The 14,437-nt window shown below is 41.7% G+C and overlaps 1 protein-coding gene across 2 annotated transcripts in view; it reads right to left on the reverse strand.

The window, feature by feature from the left end:
• Positions 1–4,408: 4,408 nt before the first annotated feature.
• Positions 4,409–14,437, reverse strand: part of LOC308074542 (sodium/potassium/calcium exchanger 4-like) — a gene marked incomplete at its 3' end in the record, with an annotated part of 47,256 nt that continues 37,227 nt past the window's right edge. For both annotated transcript variants that reach the window (XM_080414025.1, XM_080414024.1), the window contains exons 12-17: positions 13,479–13,557; positions 11,518–11,684; positions 9,966–10,080; positions 7,711–7,823; positions 5,504–5,569; positions 4,409–4,558 (exon numbers count right to left, since the gene is read on the reverse strand). In XM_080414025.1, the coding sequence (XP_080270151.1) occupies positions 4,409–4,558; positions 5,504–5,569; positions 7,711–7,823; positions 9,966–10,080; positions 11,518–11,684; positions 13,479–13,557 (690 nt within the window). The remainder of the gene's footprint in view (positions 4,559–5,503; positions 5,570–7,710; positions 7,824–9,965; positions 10,081–11,517; positions 11,685–13,478; positions 13,558–14,437) is intronic.

Raw genomic sequence — 14,437 nt, forward strand, 5'->3', positions numbered from 1 at the left:
GCATTTTTCACTTTCCATCTAAATTGTAAAAGGTGAGTCAAGTATTACATTCCCAATTGCATCTTCTATGCCAGTGTGGCTCAATAGATGAATCAGCGGTTTATAAACCAAAGGTTCAGGGTTCAAAGCGCAACTAATACAAAAGACCACTCCAACAACTAATACAAAATATCTCAAACAATCAATACAAAACTTCAAAGTGCCTCAATAAAAAAACATAAAACAGTGGTCAAAAAAATAACAAATAAGTCAGCTATAATACCAATAATGTCAATGACATACAGCACAAATTGCTTTGCTTAATATGTAAATGTTTTAAGCTCCTCCCACTGGAGGTGGGCTTTACCCATGCTCCTCCCCCTCCTACCGGAGCTAAAAGAGGGCGTGAGGAGGGAGGCGGGCTGATTCCACGCTCCTCGCCTTAAAAAGAGCAAAGATAGAGATTTACCAGGACCAAGATTCAAACCCCCAACCTTCCACATGCGAGGTCTCTCCTTTTCTCTTGCGCCACCAGGCTTTTCACACTAATTAGAAACTCGAGGTAATATTTGAAGTTTAAGGGAGAGGTGGCAGGTCAAAAGTTGAAAGTCTACAGCAAACACCTCTCCCCCTGACAGAATGACTGAATCTACTAGATTCACTGACGATCAGGGTTCATTATGACACAACTTTTCTGAGTTTTAGGTTATTGTTAAAAAACATCTGTTGAAAAAAAAAACATGCAACAGATGGTTGGAGAGCAAACAGAGGGATGTTTAATGTTATCAAAACACATATTCGTTATTGTCATATCTTAAAGTCATTTATCAATTTCAGAAGACCAAAACTAGCAGTTTTAATCAAGAGTGTGAACCTGGCTCAGAGCTCAAACAAAATAGAGCAATACACGTAAACACAGAATTGACTATGAATATAAAGACAAAGGCTAATTAACTAATTGTCTATGAGGGAGTTAGTCTGCAGAATCTGTAGTGGATGTGTGTAAAGCAGTGCTCTTCAAAGTGGGGCCCAGGGGACACTCATGGTTTCTTGAGGGGGTTCTGAATGTCCCCTTACATTTCTGTAACTCCCGAGAGTGTACAAAATGGAACCAAATGGACCCCTAATGGTCCATTTGTACACTCTCAGAGATATGGGGGTCATTGAAATGAAAATGTCTTAGAAGTAAGGAGTTGGATGATGGATGCAAACCAACAGACAAACAAGCCAAAATGTGAGAGGGGAGAATGAGAGACTCCAAAAGTAATGAAGACTGCCGTCACTATGCGAGTCAGGAGGGAGTGCAGGACAGAAAGACCAAGGCAGACTAGTTCAGATACAAGGAGTTTTCTTGTTTTTATTATGACAAAAAACAGGGAACACAAGGAGCACGAGAAGGGCTAGGAGGGCACTTGCAAGTTTCACTTGTAAAAGCACAAGAAGAAAGCTTACATACACCGAATCAAGGAGAATAGATCAAACACTAAGATACTCACAGACAACTACATACATCAAACAGACTGGCAGTGAAGGGCAAACAGAAACACATTGGAGACACAGGTGATATCTATGGACAATCAACACACGATTGGCTAGGGCTAAACAAGACACAGGTGAACAACATTTGCAAATGACATGGTGAGACAAGACAGGTAGCAGCAAACAGGAAACACTCAGACATCACTACAAAACAAAAGGTACACAAGTGTAAATTAAAACTAGAACTAAGAAGATATATTTCTAAAATATGTAAAGAAACACAACTGTATTGTAAAACACCAAGTATAACTAAGAAACAAGGAACACAACAAGAAAACACAACAGTTATTGTTAAAAAACATCTGTTGGAACATTTTTCTCTGCACCCAGATTTACTCTTTCATTGAGAGCAAACAGAGGGATGTTTAATGTCATCAAAATACAAATCCGTTATTGTCATATCTTATAGTCATTAAATAGAGTTGCATCTTCCGTATCAGTGTGGCTCAGGAGATATACCAGGGATTTATACATAGGTTTCCGCTCAACGTCATCACAGAGCAGAATGCGCAATCTGCGCATGCCCGGGGTAGAACGAACCCGGAAGTGCCCTTCACTCCGTTGTTGTGTTCGGGAGTTAGATAGGCATAATGCTGCTATTATAGGCATAATAGGCATAATGCTGCTATTATATACAAATAAAAGACGAACAGATCCACCTTCCGACAAATCATTTTTATTGAGTAAACAAGATATTACAAACTGCATAATTTAATCTACTTTCATTAAACCCGGTGAAGACCATTTTTTTCCTGAATGTAGATTTGACCAGAGCTGCTGCGGGTAATAGCGCCCTCTATAGGCTCACCCCTCCACTGCGCGCGCATATCCTCTCATGTTTACAAACAGGAAACCCGTCTATAAGCTGAAGGTTTATTCTTACGTGAGTTTTCCATGTTCGTGTGGCTTGAGGTATTATTCAGGGTTTTATAAATAAAAGGTTCAGGGATCAAACCTCATGAAGAACATTATCATCACTCTATCTAAATTCTAAAAGGGGGGTTAAATATTACATTCTCGGTTGCATCTTCAATGCCAGTGTGGCTCAAACGTTAAATCAGTGGTTTATAAACAGAAAGTTTAAGGGCCAAAACTCCAGAAGAAATAAATTCACCCTCTGTCTAAATTCTCAAAGGTGGTGAAGTAATACATTCTCTATTGCATCTTCCATGCAATAGCCCCTTTATCTCTAACTCCACCCCTTCCTGTCTGTAGCTCCACGCCTTTCTCTCTAGCTCCATCCTGTATGTAGCTCCGCTTATTTTTTCTAGCTCCGCCCCTTCCTGTTTTAGCTCCGCCCCTTTATATCTAACACTGCCCCTTCCTGTCTGTAGCTCTGCCCCTTTCTCTCTAGCCCCACCCCTTCCTTTCTGTAGCTCTGCCTCTTTCTCTTTAGCTCCGCCCCTTCCTCTCTGTAGCCCCACCTCTTTCTCTCTAGCTCTGCCCTTTCCTGTTTTATCTCTGCCCATTTCTCTCTAGCTCCGCCCCTTCCTGTATGTAGGTCCGCCTCTTTTCTCTATCCCCGACCCTTCCTGTCTTTAGCTCCGCCTCTTTCTCTCTAGCTCCGCCCCTTCGTGTCTCTAGCTCTGCCCTTTCCTGTCTGTAGCTCCGCCCCTTTCTCTATAGCTCTGCCCCTTCCTGTCGTTAGCTCCACCTCTTCCTGTATTTAGCTCCACCCCTTCTATTTAACCCCACCCCTTCCTGTCTGTAGCCCCGCCCCTTTCTATCTAGCCCCACCACTTCCTGTCTTTAGCCCCGCCTATTTCTCTCTTGCTCCGCCCCTTCCTTTCTTTAGCTCCGCCCCTTCCTGTCTTTAGCTCCACCCCTTCCTGTCTGTAGCTCCGTCCCTTTCTCTAGCCCCTCCCCTCCCTCTCGCCGCTCCCCTTCCTCTATCTAGCCCCTCCCCTTCTCTCTCTCTAGCCCCTCCCCTTGCTTCTCTCTAGCCCTCCCCTTCCTCTCGCCGCTCCCCTTTCCTCTCTATAGCCGCTCCCCTTTCCTCGTTCATCTCTCTAGACCCTCCCCTTCATCTCTCTAGACCCTCCCCTTCCTCTATCTGACTCCACCTCTCCCTCTCCAACCCTACCTATTCCTTTTTCTGGCCCCACCCCCTTCTTCCCTCTCTCTCAATCTTTCTGTAATATTTCAGCTGCCCGTACATATTTTTTCTATAACCCCTCCTCTCTATTGTCTCTCATCGATGGGATTGATTTTCAGTACCCGACAACGGATTTGAACGAGGTGCTGATGCCGAAGCATCAACTTTCCAGGTATCCTGACTCTATCCTAGCCCTGTGACTAGACCGCTGCGCCACTGGTACCGGCCAATCCTCAGTGTTTACTGGGCGGATTAGTTCTTCTGGAAGCCAGTCTGTAAAGGAAAGCTGCAGGGTAAAGACTGAGCAGGGTTTGAACACACGACCCCTGGCTCTAGCCCCTCCCCTTCCTCTCTTTAGCCCCTCCCCTGTCCTCTCTCTAGCCCCTCCCCTTTTAGATTTTAGCAGTCTTTTTGGTGACTATTGTCATCACAGGGTCTGCTTATATGGTCAGTTAGAACTGTGATTCCCACAATTCAGTTTGGGAGAAATGCTGCGTGGTCCACCAAGCGCTGTGGATATTTTGGAAGACAACGATTATTTAAGAAAATCTATTAGAAATTGTTCACGTTGATTCAGTGTGATTTAAAAATATGTTTTTAATAAAAAGACAAGACAATACAATACGATTATCCAATTAATAGAAAAAAGTAATCAATAGAATAATCGCTAAGAAAATAATCAATAGTCGCAACCCTAATACTGACACACACCAATCCAATGTAATTTAGGCCCGCGCACACACACACACACACACACACACACACACACACACACACACACACACACACGGTGTGCTATTCCTCAAAGCACATGGGCAGGTTGATGAAGGTGAACACGTTGTACTCTATGAGCACAGACAAGGTGAGGAAGAAGACGTAGAGCAGCAGCACACACACTCCCAGACGCACGTCTAGACGCCAGCCGTTGGCATGGATACCAAGTACCTGTGGGAGGGAGACACATCTGATCTTTTGATGGATTGAATCACTTTATTAGTCAGACGTGTAAACGGCTCGAGGTACAGTAAGACATTAACCCATTAAGACCTGAGGCGATTCTTAAAAATGTTTTCTAAATCCTAACAGTTTTTTGAAAAAAATCTAAAAAAATATTTTTCAAGAAATGTCATAAATAGCAGATCTACAAGCTCATAGCGCGGCACCGAGTATATCTGCTATTTTTGAATAGCCAAAGAAATCTAAAGTGACACAGATGCGTTCCAGGTATTAATGGGTTAAGCCTAAAAGGATAACACAAAAAAGTCCTGCATGGGGACTCGTTTCCATTGTGGTCCTATGAATTCAATTCATCAACATAACACAATAATACATGTCATCAACAAATGCAAAACACTATTATTTACGAAGGAGGAAAAGGACAAAACGGCTGCAGTGGATGTTGCTACACCTCCTTCCGATGGGAATTTACATTTACCTCCCCTTGTGGGTCTCCTGATAGATGTATTTTCAGGCTAATTTCGAAAGAAACCAGTGATACACATCCTGTTGAATGAGAATTTTCCCATGTTTGTTCTAAATTTGGGTGGTACCAGATCATGGTGGCTCCCTCTAGTGGTTGTGGCTGTCACTCACTTTGGAGAAGTACGTTGGACAGTTGTGAGGGTATTGAGGCCACCGTCCCTTTGAGTACAATACATGCCTGTACCAATCTCCTGTCTCCTATCTCCGTATATTTCAACGTTTTGTTTATTTCATAATAATGCCATATTTCAACAAAAAGTAGCAAAAAGTTGCCAACCTACTGAGTACAAGCTCACAACAGTGAGCTTTTTTTTTGTTGCTATCTTTGAAAAGATTACTTTAAGTGAAAGTGGTTAAGAGTGTCGGTTTAGTAGGTTTGTCAGACACGCGCTCACAGCGGAAACTCACAGTGAGTGCCATAGATCCAAGCAGAAGAGCAACAGAGTAGATGATACCTCTACTGTTGATTAGAACCTGAGAGAGAGAGAGAGAGAGAGAGAGAGAGAGAGAGAGAGAGAGAGAGAGAGAGAGAGAGAGAGAGAGACAGACAGACAGACAGACAGACAGACAGACAGAGAGAGAGTGTGTTAAATAAATGCACTCCATTGATGTTTCCACTCCTGTCAGTGTCGGAAACCTTATACGTCCAAAACTGTTACTTTTCAGGATCCAAATTCAAAAGTAGAAAAGTAGCAGATCTACAAGCTCAAAATCGCGTCGCCGCGTTTCAAGCTTGTAGATCTGCTACTTTTGATGCTTTTGTGTGACACTGTAGTATGATCAAGTAAGTTGAAAAAAAAAACCAGCAAAAAGTTAAGACAAAACAATACCTGTGCCGTGTCAAACATGGCAGAATCTGCTTTGTTTGCATTTGCTTGTACAATATGTGTTAAAACAGGGCTTCTCAAACTTTTTCATGCCAGGGACCCCCAAATTGATATATATTTGGCCGCGGACCCCCATCTGAAAATATTTTGTGCCAGGGACCCCCAGATGCAAAGATTTGTGTTGAAATGCTCGCTTTAAAATAAATATATTCAAAGATTTGCACGAATCTTCAAGATTTTTCAAAAATCGCAGATCTACAAGCTCATAGCGCGGCACTTGGTGCCGCGCTATGAGCTTGTAGATCTGCTTTTTTTGAATAGCCAAAGTATAAAAAGGTTAAAATTATTGGGATGCTATATTCACAAAAAAAATGGAACCCCCTCAAGGACCCCTGGGGGTCCCCGGACCCCACTTTGAGAACCAATGTGTTAAAACATGAACTTTGAAAACTGTTTCACCGTGTCAATGAGAAGAAAGCTTTTTTGGGGAATATCGACATCTAATAAACGGAGCAACTGCTGAAGATCTCCCGCCAAGATCTGGAGTTGGGCAAGTTAGGCCGGGATCGTCCCGCGTCCCGACAAATATAAAACTAATATGTCCCGGTTTTCAACATTCACTAGAAAATTGTCCCGGTTTTCACCAGAATTAAAATAATAACAGTGTAGTTTTAAGTGTGGTTGAATAGACGTTCATCGTGTTCTTTTCAAGTCCCGCTTTGAGGGGCTGAATATATATATGGTCACCCTGTGTACTACTCAACACAAACCTCTACGGGAGTCACATTTTCGTATGCATCAAAAGAGAAAAGTCACAGAAAGTTATTATCTTTATTTTCAATGTTAATCCATTTTTCAGCTAAAAGCTACTTTTACCCCATTTCATAACTATGGTTGGAGCAGTGGTTCTCAAACATTTTCATGTCAAGGACCACCAAATTGATATGCATTTGGCATTCTGAAAATATTTTGTGTGAGTATATAGTCAAATTGTTAGCAAGATTTTTTTTTAATATAGCCGATCTACAAGCTCACAACCGCGTCACGATTTTCAAATAGCAAATGTATATAGCGTTGAAGTAGATCGGCTAATTTAGCTGGGGACCCCCTGGAACACCCCCCTTAGTTAAGGGCCCCTGCGGGGGTCCGTCCGCGGACCCCACTTTGAGAACCACTGCGGGTTAGAGGAACATAGATGGCAGTTGGCTGCAGCAGGGTGAGGGTGGGGTGCAGGGGAGGGGAGGGGTTTGAGGATGACGAGAAGAGAGGAACGGAGACAGTGTTGCCAGATGTACGATCATTTTACCCTCTGTACGATGTACGAAAATGTCACCTTATCACAAAAAAAGTGTGTGAATTTACTAAATCCCCTGGCTGCTGATTCGGGATCCGGTTTGGCTTTTCAAAATAAGAAATCAGGAAATCTGAACCTGTACATGGAGGCATTAAAAACACCGGTTGTGTCTTTCCAGTGCAGTTTCTGGCTTTTATTAAATAAAAGCCAGAAACTGCACTGGAAAAGATACGACCGGTGTCTTGCGTAAAAGGTCCAGGAAGTTGGCTGCTTCCACGCAGCATATCTGATGCGTTATATAGGAGTCTCAAAACAAGGTTGTATCTTACACTAAATGCGCAATTGTTTTGTTAAATTACGTATTTACACGTGTGATTTCTCTTTTTTCAAATACGATAATTTTAAGCCTTCTGATACGATAATTCAACATTTCCCATCTGGCCACACTGAACGCAGAGAACAGAGGGATAAAAAGAGAGAAGCATTCCATTGACCTGTGAACCCCAACGCACTGCCAGAGTCTGAATACTCCAGGGAAGTCCAAGGCCCACCAAGATATCAAACACGTTGCTGCCTATGGAGTTGGACACGGCCATGTCGCCCAGGCCTATAGATACACATACAGGGAGAAGAGCAGTGCCGTCAGTACTTTTACTTCTACTCCATTACATCTCAGAGGCAAATATTGTACTTTCTGCTCCACTACAATTATTTGAAAATTTCAGTTACTAGTTACTTTTGATTATTATTACAAAACATACATTAACCACTTCAGCCCTACATTTCGGTCATTTTGAAAATGGCAGATCTACAAGCTCACAATGCGTCGTGATACAACGCATTGTGAGCTTGTAGATCTGCTATTTTCCCAAAATATTTGTATACATTTTATACATTCGAAAAACTTGTGAAATGGGACATTCTGCATAATGAGTACTTTCTACTTTTGGTATTTTAAGTACATTTTGATACCAATACTTTTGTACTTTTACTCAAGTAAAATGTTATTTCCGTACTTTTACTTGTAACAGAGTATTTCTACATGGCAGTATTGATATTTTTACTTAAGTAAGTAATGTGAATACTTTTTCCACCGCTGGAAAGAACACACACCACTGAACACACTTCATATTATAAAATATGACTTTATTCCACTCTATAGGACCATACGGCCATGTCCCCCAGGTCTATACAGTAGATACAGAGAGAAGAGAACACACACCACTGAACTCAGAACTGATATTGTTGCTGTCAGGCAGAAACCTCTTATCTCCACTATCCTTGATCATACTAAAGCGTCACACACAAGCATCAAAAGTAGTAGCTCTGTGAGCTCGAAACGCGGCACGAAAAGCGGCTTGTAGATCTGCTACTTTTGCTATTTTTGAATTTGAATCCTGAAAAGTAACAGTTTTTGGACGTATGAGGTTTCCACCTGACAGAGACGATATTTTAAAATAGACCAGTGGTTTTTCAAGTGAGCGGACATGAAATTGATACGTATTGATATGTATTTGGCCACGGACCCCCATCTAAAAAGGATTTGGCCGGGGACCCTCAGAAGAAAAGATTTATGTAAAATAAAAGATAACATTTACATCCAAAATAGCAGATGTAAAAGCTTGCAGCGTGGCACAAAGTGAAGTGTTGCGAGCTTGTATATCTGACTTTTTTTGGATAACCAACGTATAAATGGATGAAGTGGTTGAAATGATGCTGTATTAACTCATTTTACTGGGGACCCCTCAGTCCCCGGACCCCACTTTGATAACCAATGCTGTACAGACACAAGAGAGAGCACACACCACGGTATTACAAAACATCACTGAATACACATTATAAAACACTGTAAAAAAACACAGCCATGTCCCCCCAGGCCTATAGACACATAGAGATGTTGTGTAATTGTCTTCTGTTGCACTGTTGTTTTGCAACCAAGTTAAAATAGGGCTCAAGTGGTTAATGTATGTTTTGTATTAACAATCGAAATCTGCAAAATAACTAAAGTTTTTAAAATAATTGTAGAAAAATGTGTAAAGTAAAATGTACAATATTTGCCTCTGAGTTGTAGTGGAGTAGAATTAAAAAGTATTGAAACATGGAAATACGTAAAGGGATAGTTCACCCAACAAAAACGAAAACAATTCTATCGATTAGTCACCCCATGGACACATGAATTCATGGATATTCTTTAGTTTTTGTCGCATTCCTAAGCCAATAATTTGATGTCGACCAGCGGACCGGTAGGCAGCGGTTCCGGTAGGAGAGGCAAAGGAGACTCTTTGTGTCTCCTACCAGAACCGCTGCCGGTCATCAAATTATTGGCTTAGGAATGCGACAAAAACAAAAACAAAAGTCTATGATTTTCAAGTCTCCATGGGGAGGGAAAAAAGTCATTTTGGGGGTGAACTATGCCTTTAAAGCAAAATATCTAAAAATGGTACAGTACAGTATGCTATGTTCAGAGAATAACGCACACTACTGCTGAGGTGAGTTCAACAGGTCCATCTTTACGGAGCGTCAAAAACACATTATGCCGGCAAGCCGGTTGTCAACATACAGTACTCACTTATGTACGTCCACATGCATAGCCGTACTTGCCGTCATAAAAGCATCACCAGTGTCGTAAACATTGCACATCACAGACCAGAGCCAACAGTACACCCACACACATCACACTACTTGAGTAAATGTATTCAGTGATAGTTTCCACTACTGTGTGAGGATGTGCATAATGTACATGCTTTACCTTGTCTGGCCACCAGGAGGCTGGAAATGCAGTCGGGCACACTGGTACCGGCTGCCAGGAAGGTTATTCCCATTATTACGTCTGGAATGCCCAGCGTATAGCCTATTATGGTCACCTTAAAACACACACACACACACACACACACACACACACACACACACACACACACACACACACACACACACACACACACACACACACACACACACACACACACACACGATAGGTCACATTGGTATCGAGTGACGCTGACTACAGTTTGCTAATTATTTATTATACAGTATATTGGCTCACATTTGTTCATGTACTTTTCTTAATTTCATTTTTTTTTTTAAATATCATGTCCATGGCCTAAGCAAGGTATTATAGTAGGTATTATAATGTGTGTGTGTGTGTGTGTGTGTGTGTGTGTGTGTGTGTGTGTGTGTGTGTGTGTGTGTGCAAATAAGCCTGGCAGCAGCGTTTTGTATCAGTTGCAGTCGTTGAATATTTGTCCTTATTTTTGGGTAAAGTGCATCGCTATACTCAGGTCTGGAGGAGATAAAAGCATAAAGAGCTGAGAACGTAGCAATGGTTGTCAAAGTGGGGGTCCCCCAGGCCCAGGGGGTCCTTGTTAACTGTTAAATGTCACCGTCAACTCTTTACTCTCCTTGAAATTAAACCCAAAATAAATCATTTAAAAAACATTATGTTTCAAAAATGTCATCTTTAAAATGTGTAAAATGTCCATTGAAACGGATGAATCAGACTACCACTGATGCAAGTATGTATTAATACTTAATACATACTTTTCAACCAGGCACATTTTTTTTAAACATGTGGGAACCTATTTATGTGTCACAGAACAACATTCACAATTTCAGACCACTGAACCACACTCAATGAATGTATTACACACTATTCGTCACATTGGTGCGAATGATGCAGACTACAGTTGGCAAATGATTTATTATACAGTATATCGGCTCACATTTGTTCATGTGCAATCTATGTGATTTAGAGAGACAGTTTGTCCATACAGTACAATACAGTGTGTGTATAATGTGTATGGTAGTAAATAATAACAAGAGCTATCTATCGCCTTTTATGTCTCGCTGCCCCCCCCCCCCCCCCCCCCCGCACTTCCTGAGCAGATATACAAGCTCACCGAGTGCCGCACTATGAGCTTGTAGATCTGCTATTTTTGAAAAACCTTGAAAAAGTGTGCATATCTTTGAATATTTATATATTTTTAAAGCAAAAATGTACTGATATCTTTGCTTCTGGGGGTCCCTGGCACAAAACATTTTCAAATGGGGGTCCGCGGCCAAATGTATATCAATTTAGGGGTCCTTGGCATGAAAAAGGTTAAACCACTGTGCCAGAGTATTTAGTTTGTAAAAAAGCAGCACGCATGCGCATGCACACACACACACACACACACACACACACACACACACACACACACACACACACACACACACACACACACACACACACACACACACACACACACACACACACACACACACACACACACACACACACACACACACACACACACACAGCCTACCATCCAAACCATGACGTATGAGAAGGCACCTATCCAGAGGGTGGCGCCTAGGAAGGTAAGCAGGTAGTACTTCTCCCACTGTGGTTGGCTGCAGTCTGGGACGCTGATGTAGAGAAGGAAGAGGATTGGCCAAGAGATCGCCCACTTTAATTTGTCCAAAGAACTTCCTGCACGAGACAAAAACAAAAAAAGTTCAATGAAATTCAATCAACTTTAAAGGGATAGTTCACCCAAAAACAAAAACGAAAACAATTCTATCGATTAGTCACCCCATGGAGACTTGAATTCATGGAGATGTTTTTGTTTTTGTCGCATTCCTAAGCCAATAATTTGATGACCGGCGGAGTCTCCGGTAGAAGTAGTCTCCTACTGACCAATGACCCGGTCATCAAATTATTGGTTTAATTAGGAATAAGACAAAAACAAAACAAAAAAATCTCCATGAATTCAAGGCTTCATGCATGGGGTGGATGTGTAATTGATAGAAAATAAGACATTTCTTTGGGTGATCTACTCCTTTAATAAAAAGCTGTTTGATAGAGGTGATTTGAAAGAGGTCACCGAGTTTGACAAGGACCTGAGAGCCGCTGGATGATCTCAGGCAGCGGCCCGGCTCACAGGGGGTTAAAAGATCAGATGTATATACGCAGGAGCCTGAACATTCAAGCCTTTAACCCATTAAGACCTTTAGCTATTCAAAAATAGCAGGGGTGTGTGTGTGTGTGTGTGTGTGTGTGTGTGTGTGTGTGTGTGTGTGTGTGTGTGTGTGTGTGTGTGTGTGTGTGTGTGTGCGTGCACAAAAAGCCTGGCAGCAGTGTTTTGTATCAGTTGCAGTCTTTGAATATTTGTCCTTATTTTGGGGTAAAGTGCATCGCTATACTCAGGTCTGGAGGAGATAAAAGCATAAAGAGCTGAGAACGTAGCAATGGTTGTCAAAGTGGGGGTCCCCCAGGCCCAGGGGGTCCTTGTTAACTGTTAAATGTCACCGTCAACTCTTTACTCTCCTTGAAATTAAACCCAAAATAAATCACTTAAAAAACATTATGTGAGAGATTATTTATGAGGATCAAGAGAAAAGCTTTTATTGTTTAGAATGTGAAGCAGCAGAAAATGAGCAGAAATGAAGTATTAACAGTGTTTAAAACCTGGTTGGAAGCAGTGTTAATTTTGTCGACTAAAACTAAGACTAAAAGACTAAGGTTTTGATATTTAGTCGACTAAGACTAGACTAAGACTAAAAAAATTCAGAAGACTAAAATAGGACTAGAACTAAATGGTGTGTTATAGAGCGCCGAAGTCCTGACGCCACTACCAGTAGAGGGCGCTTTCCGCAGGTTCATGGCTTTACTTTTTGTATTTATATCCTCATTGGGGAATCTTAGATCGCTTCATATAAGAACTGTGTTCCAAAAATAAACACACCACCCTTGGCGTTTTTACTCATATGGATATGAAGCATCGACTGAAGGTGTAAATGTTCTTATATGACGTGATCTAAGATTCCCAAATGGGGATTTCAACACAAAAAATTAAGTCACGAACCCGTGGAACAGGCCCTCTAGTGGCAGTCTAGTGGCAGTGACGTCAGACTTCGGCGCTCTATTCAAAAGACTAAGACTAGATCAAAATTTGCTGTCAAAATGAACACCGGTTGTAAGGGATCATTGGCATCGCTGCGAGGCAGAGAGAGCTACCATGCAGTACATTACCATGTAGAGAGAGAGAGCTACAGGAGAGCATGCAGTACATTACCATGTAGAGAGAGAGAGCTACAGGAGAACATGCAGTACATTACCATGTAGAGAGAGAGAGCTACAGGAGAACATGCAGTACATTACCATGTAGAGAGAGAGCTACAGGAGAACATGCAGTACATTACCATGTAGAGAGAGAGCTACAGGAGAACATGCAGTACATTACCATGTAGAGAGAGAGCTACAGGAGAACATGCAGTACATTACCATGTAGAGAGATGTTCTCTGTCGCCTCTCTCTCTGTCACTGTGGTCATAGCCATGCTGTTATAGTCCTTTGTCAACCTCTGTACACACACACACACACACACACACACACACACACACACACACACACACACACACACACACACACACACACACACACACACACACACACACACACACACACACACACACACACACACACACACACAGTGGTGGAAAGTAACTAAGTACATTTACTCAAGTACTGCACTTAATTAAAATTTTGAGGTACTTTTACTTAACTGGAGTATTTCCAGTTTGCAGTACTTTTACCTCTACTCCACTACACCTCAAGGCAAATATGGTACTTTTACTCCACTTTTCTTTTTTTTTTACTTTAGTTTCTAGTTACTTTGCAGATATAAATGATTGTATTATAAAACATACATTAAACCTTTTAGCCCTATTTTATACGTAGGCTATTTGAAAACAGCCGATCTACAAGCTCACAACGCGTCGCGATGCTGTGCGTTGTGAGCTTGTAGATCTGCTATTTTCAAACATTTTAGAACTTTTACTTTTGGTACTTTAAGTACAAATACCAATACTTTTCTACTTTTACTCAAGTCATTTTTAAATTCCAGACTTTTACTTGTAACAGAGTATTTCTACATTGCAGTATTGATACTTTTACTTCAGTAAGAAATGTGAGTACTTTTTCCACCACAGCACACACAATCATACAGTGTGTGTGTGTGTGTGTGTGTGTGTGTGTGTGTGTGTGTGTGTGTGTGTGTGTGTGTGTGTGTGTGTGTGTGTGTGTGTGTGTGTGTGTGTGTGTGTGTGTGTGTGTACGCGCACGCACACACACACACACACACACACACACACACACACACACACACATGCAAGCACTTGTATACAAAGATAGAGGTTAGTAGTAAATTGAAAAGCCAATGGGCCCGATTCACTAAGCTGTTA

The sequence above is a fragment of the Gymnoscopelus braueri genome, assembly GCF_963280865.1.
Source record: "Gymnoscopelus braueri genome assembly, chromosome: 19".
NCBI lineage: Eukaryota > Metazoa > Chordata > Actinopteri > Myctophiformes > Myctophidae > Gymnoscopelus > Gymnoscopelus braueri.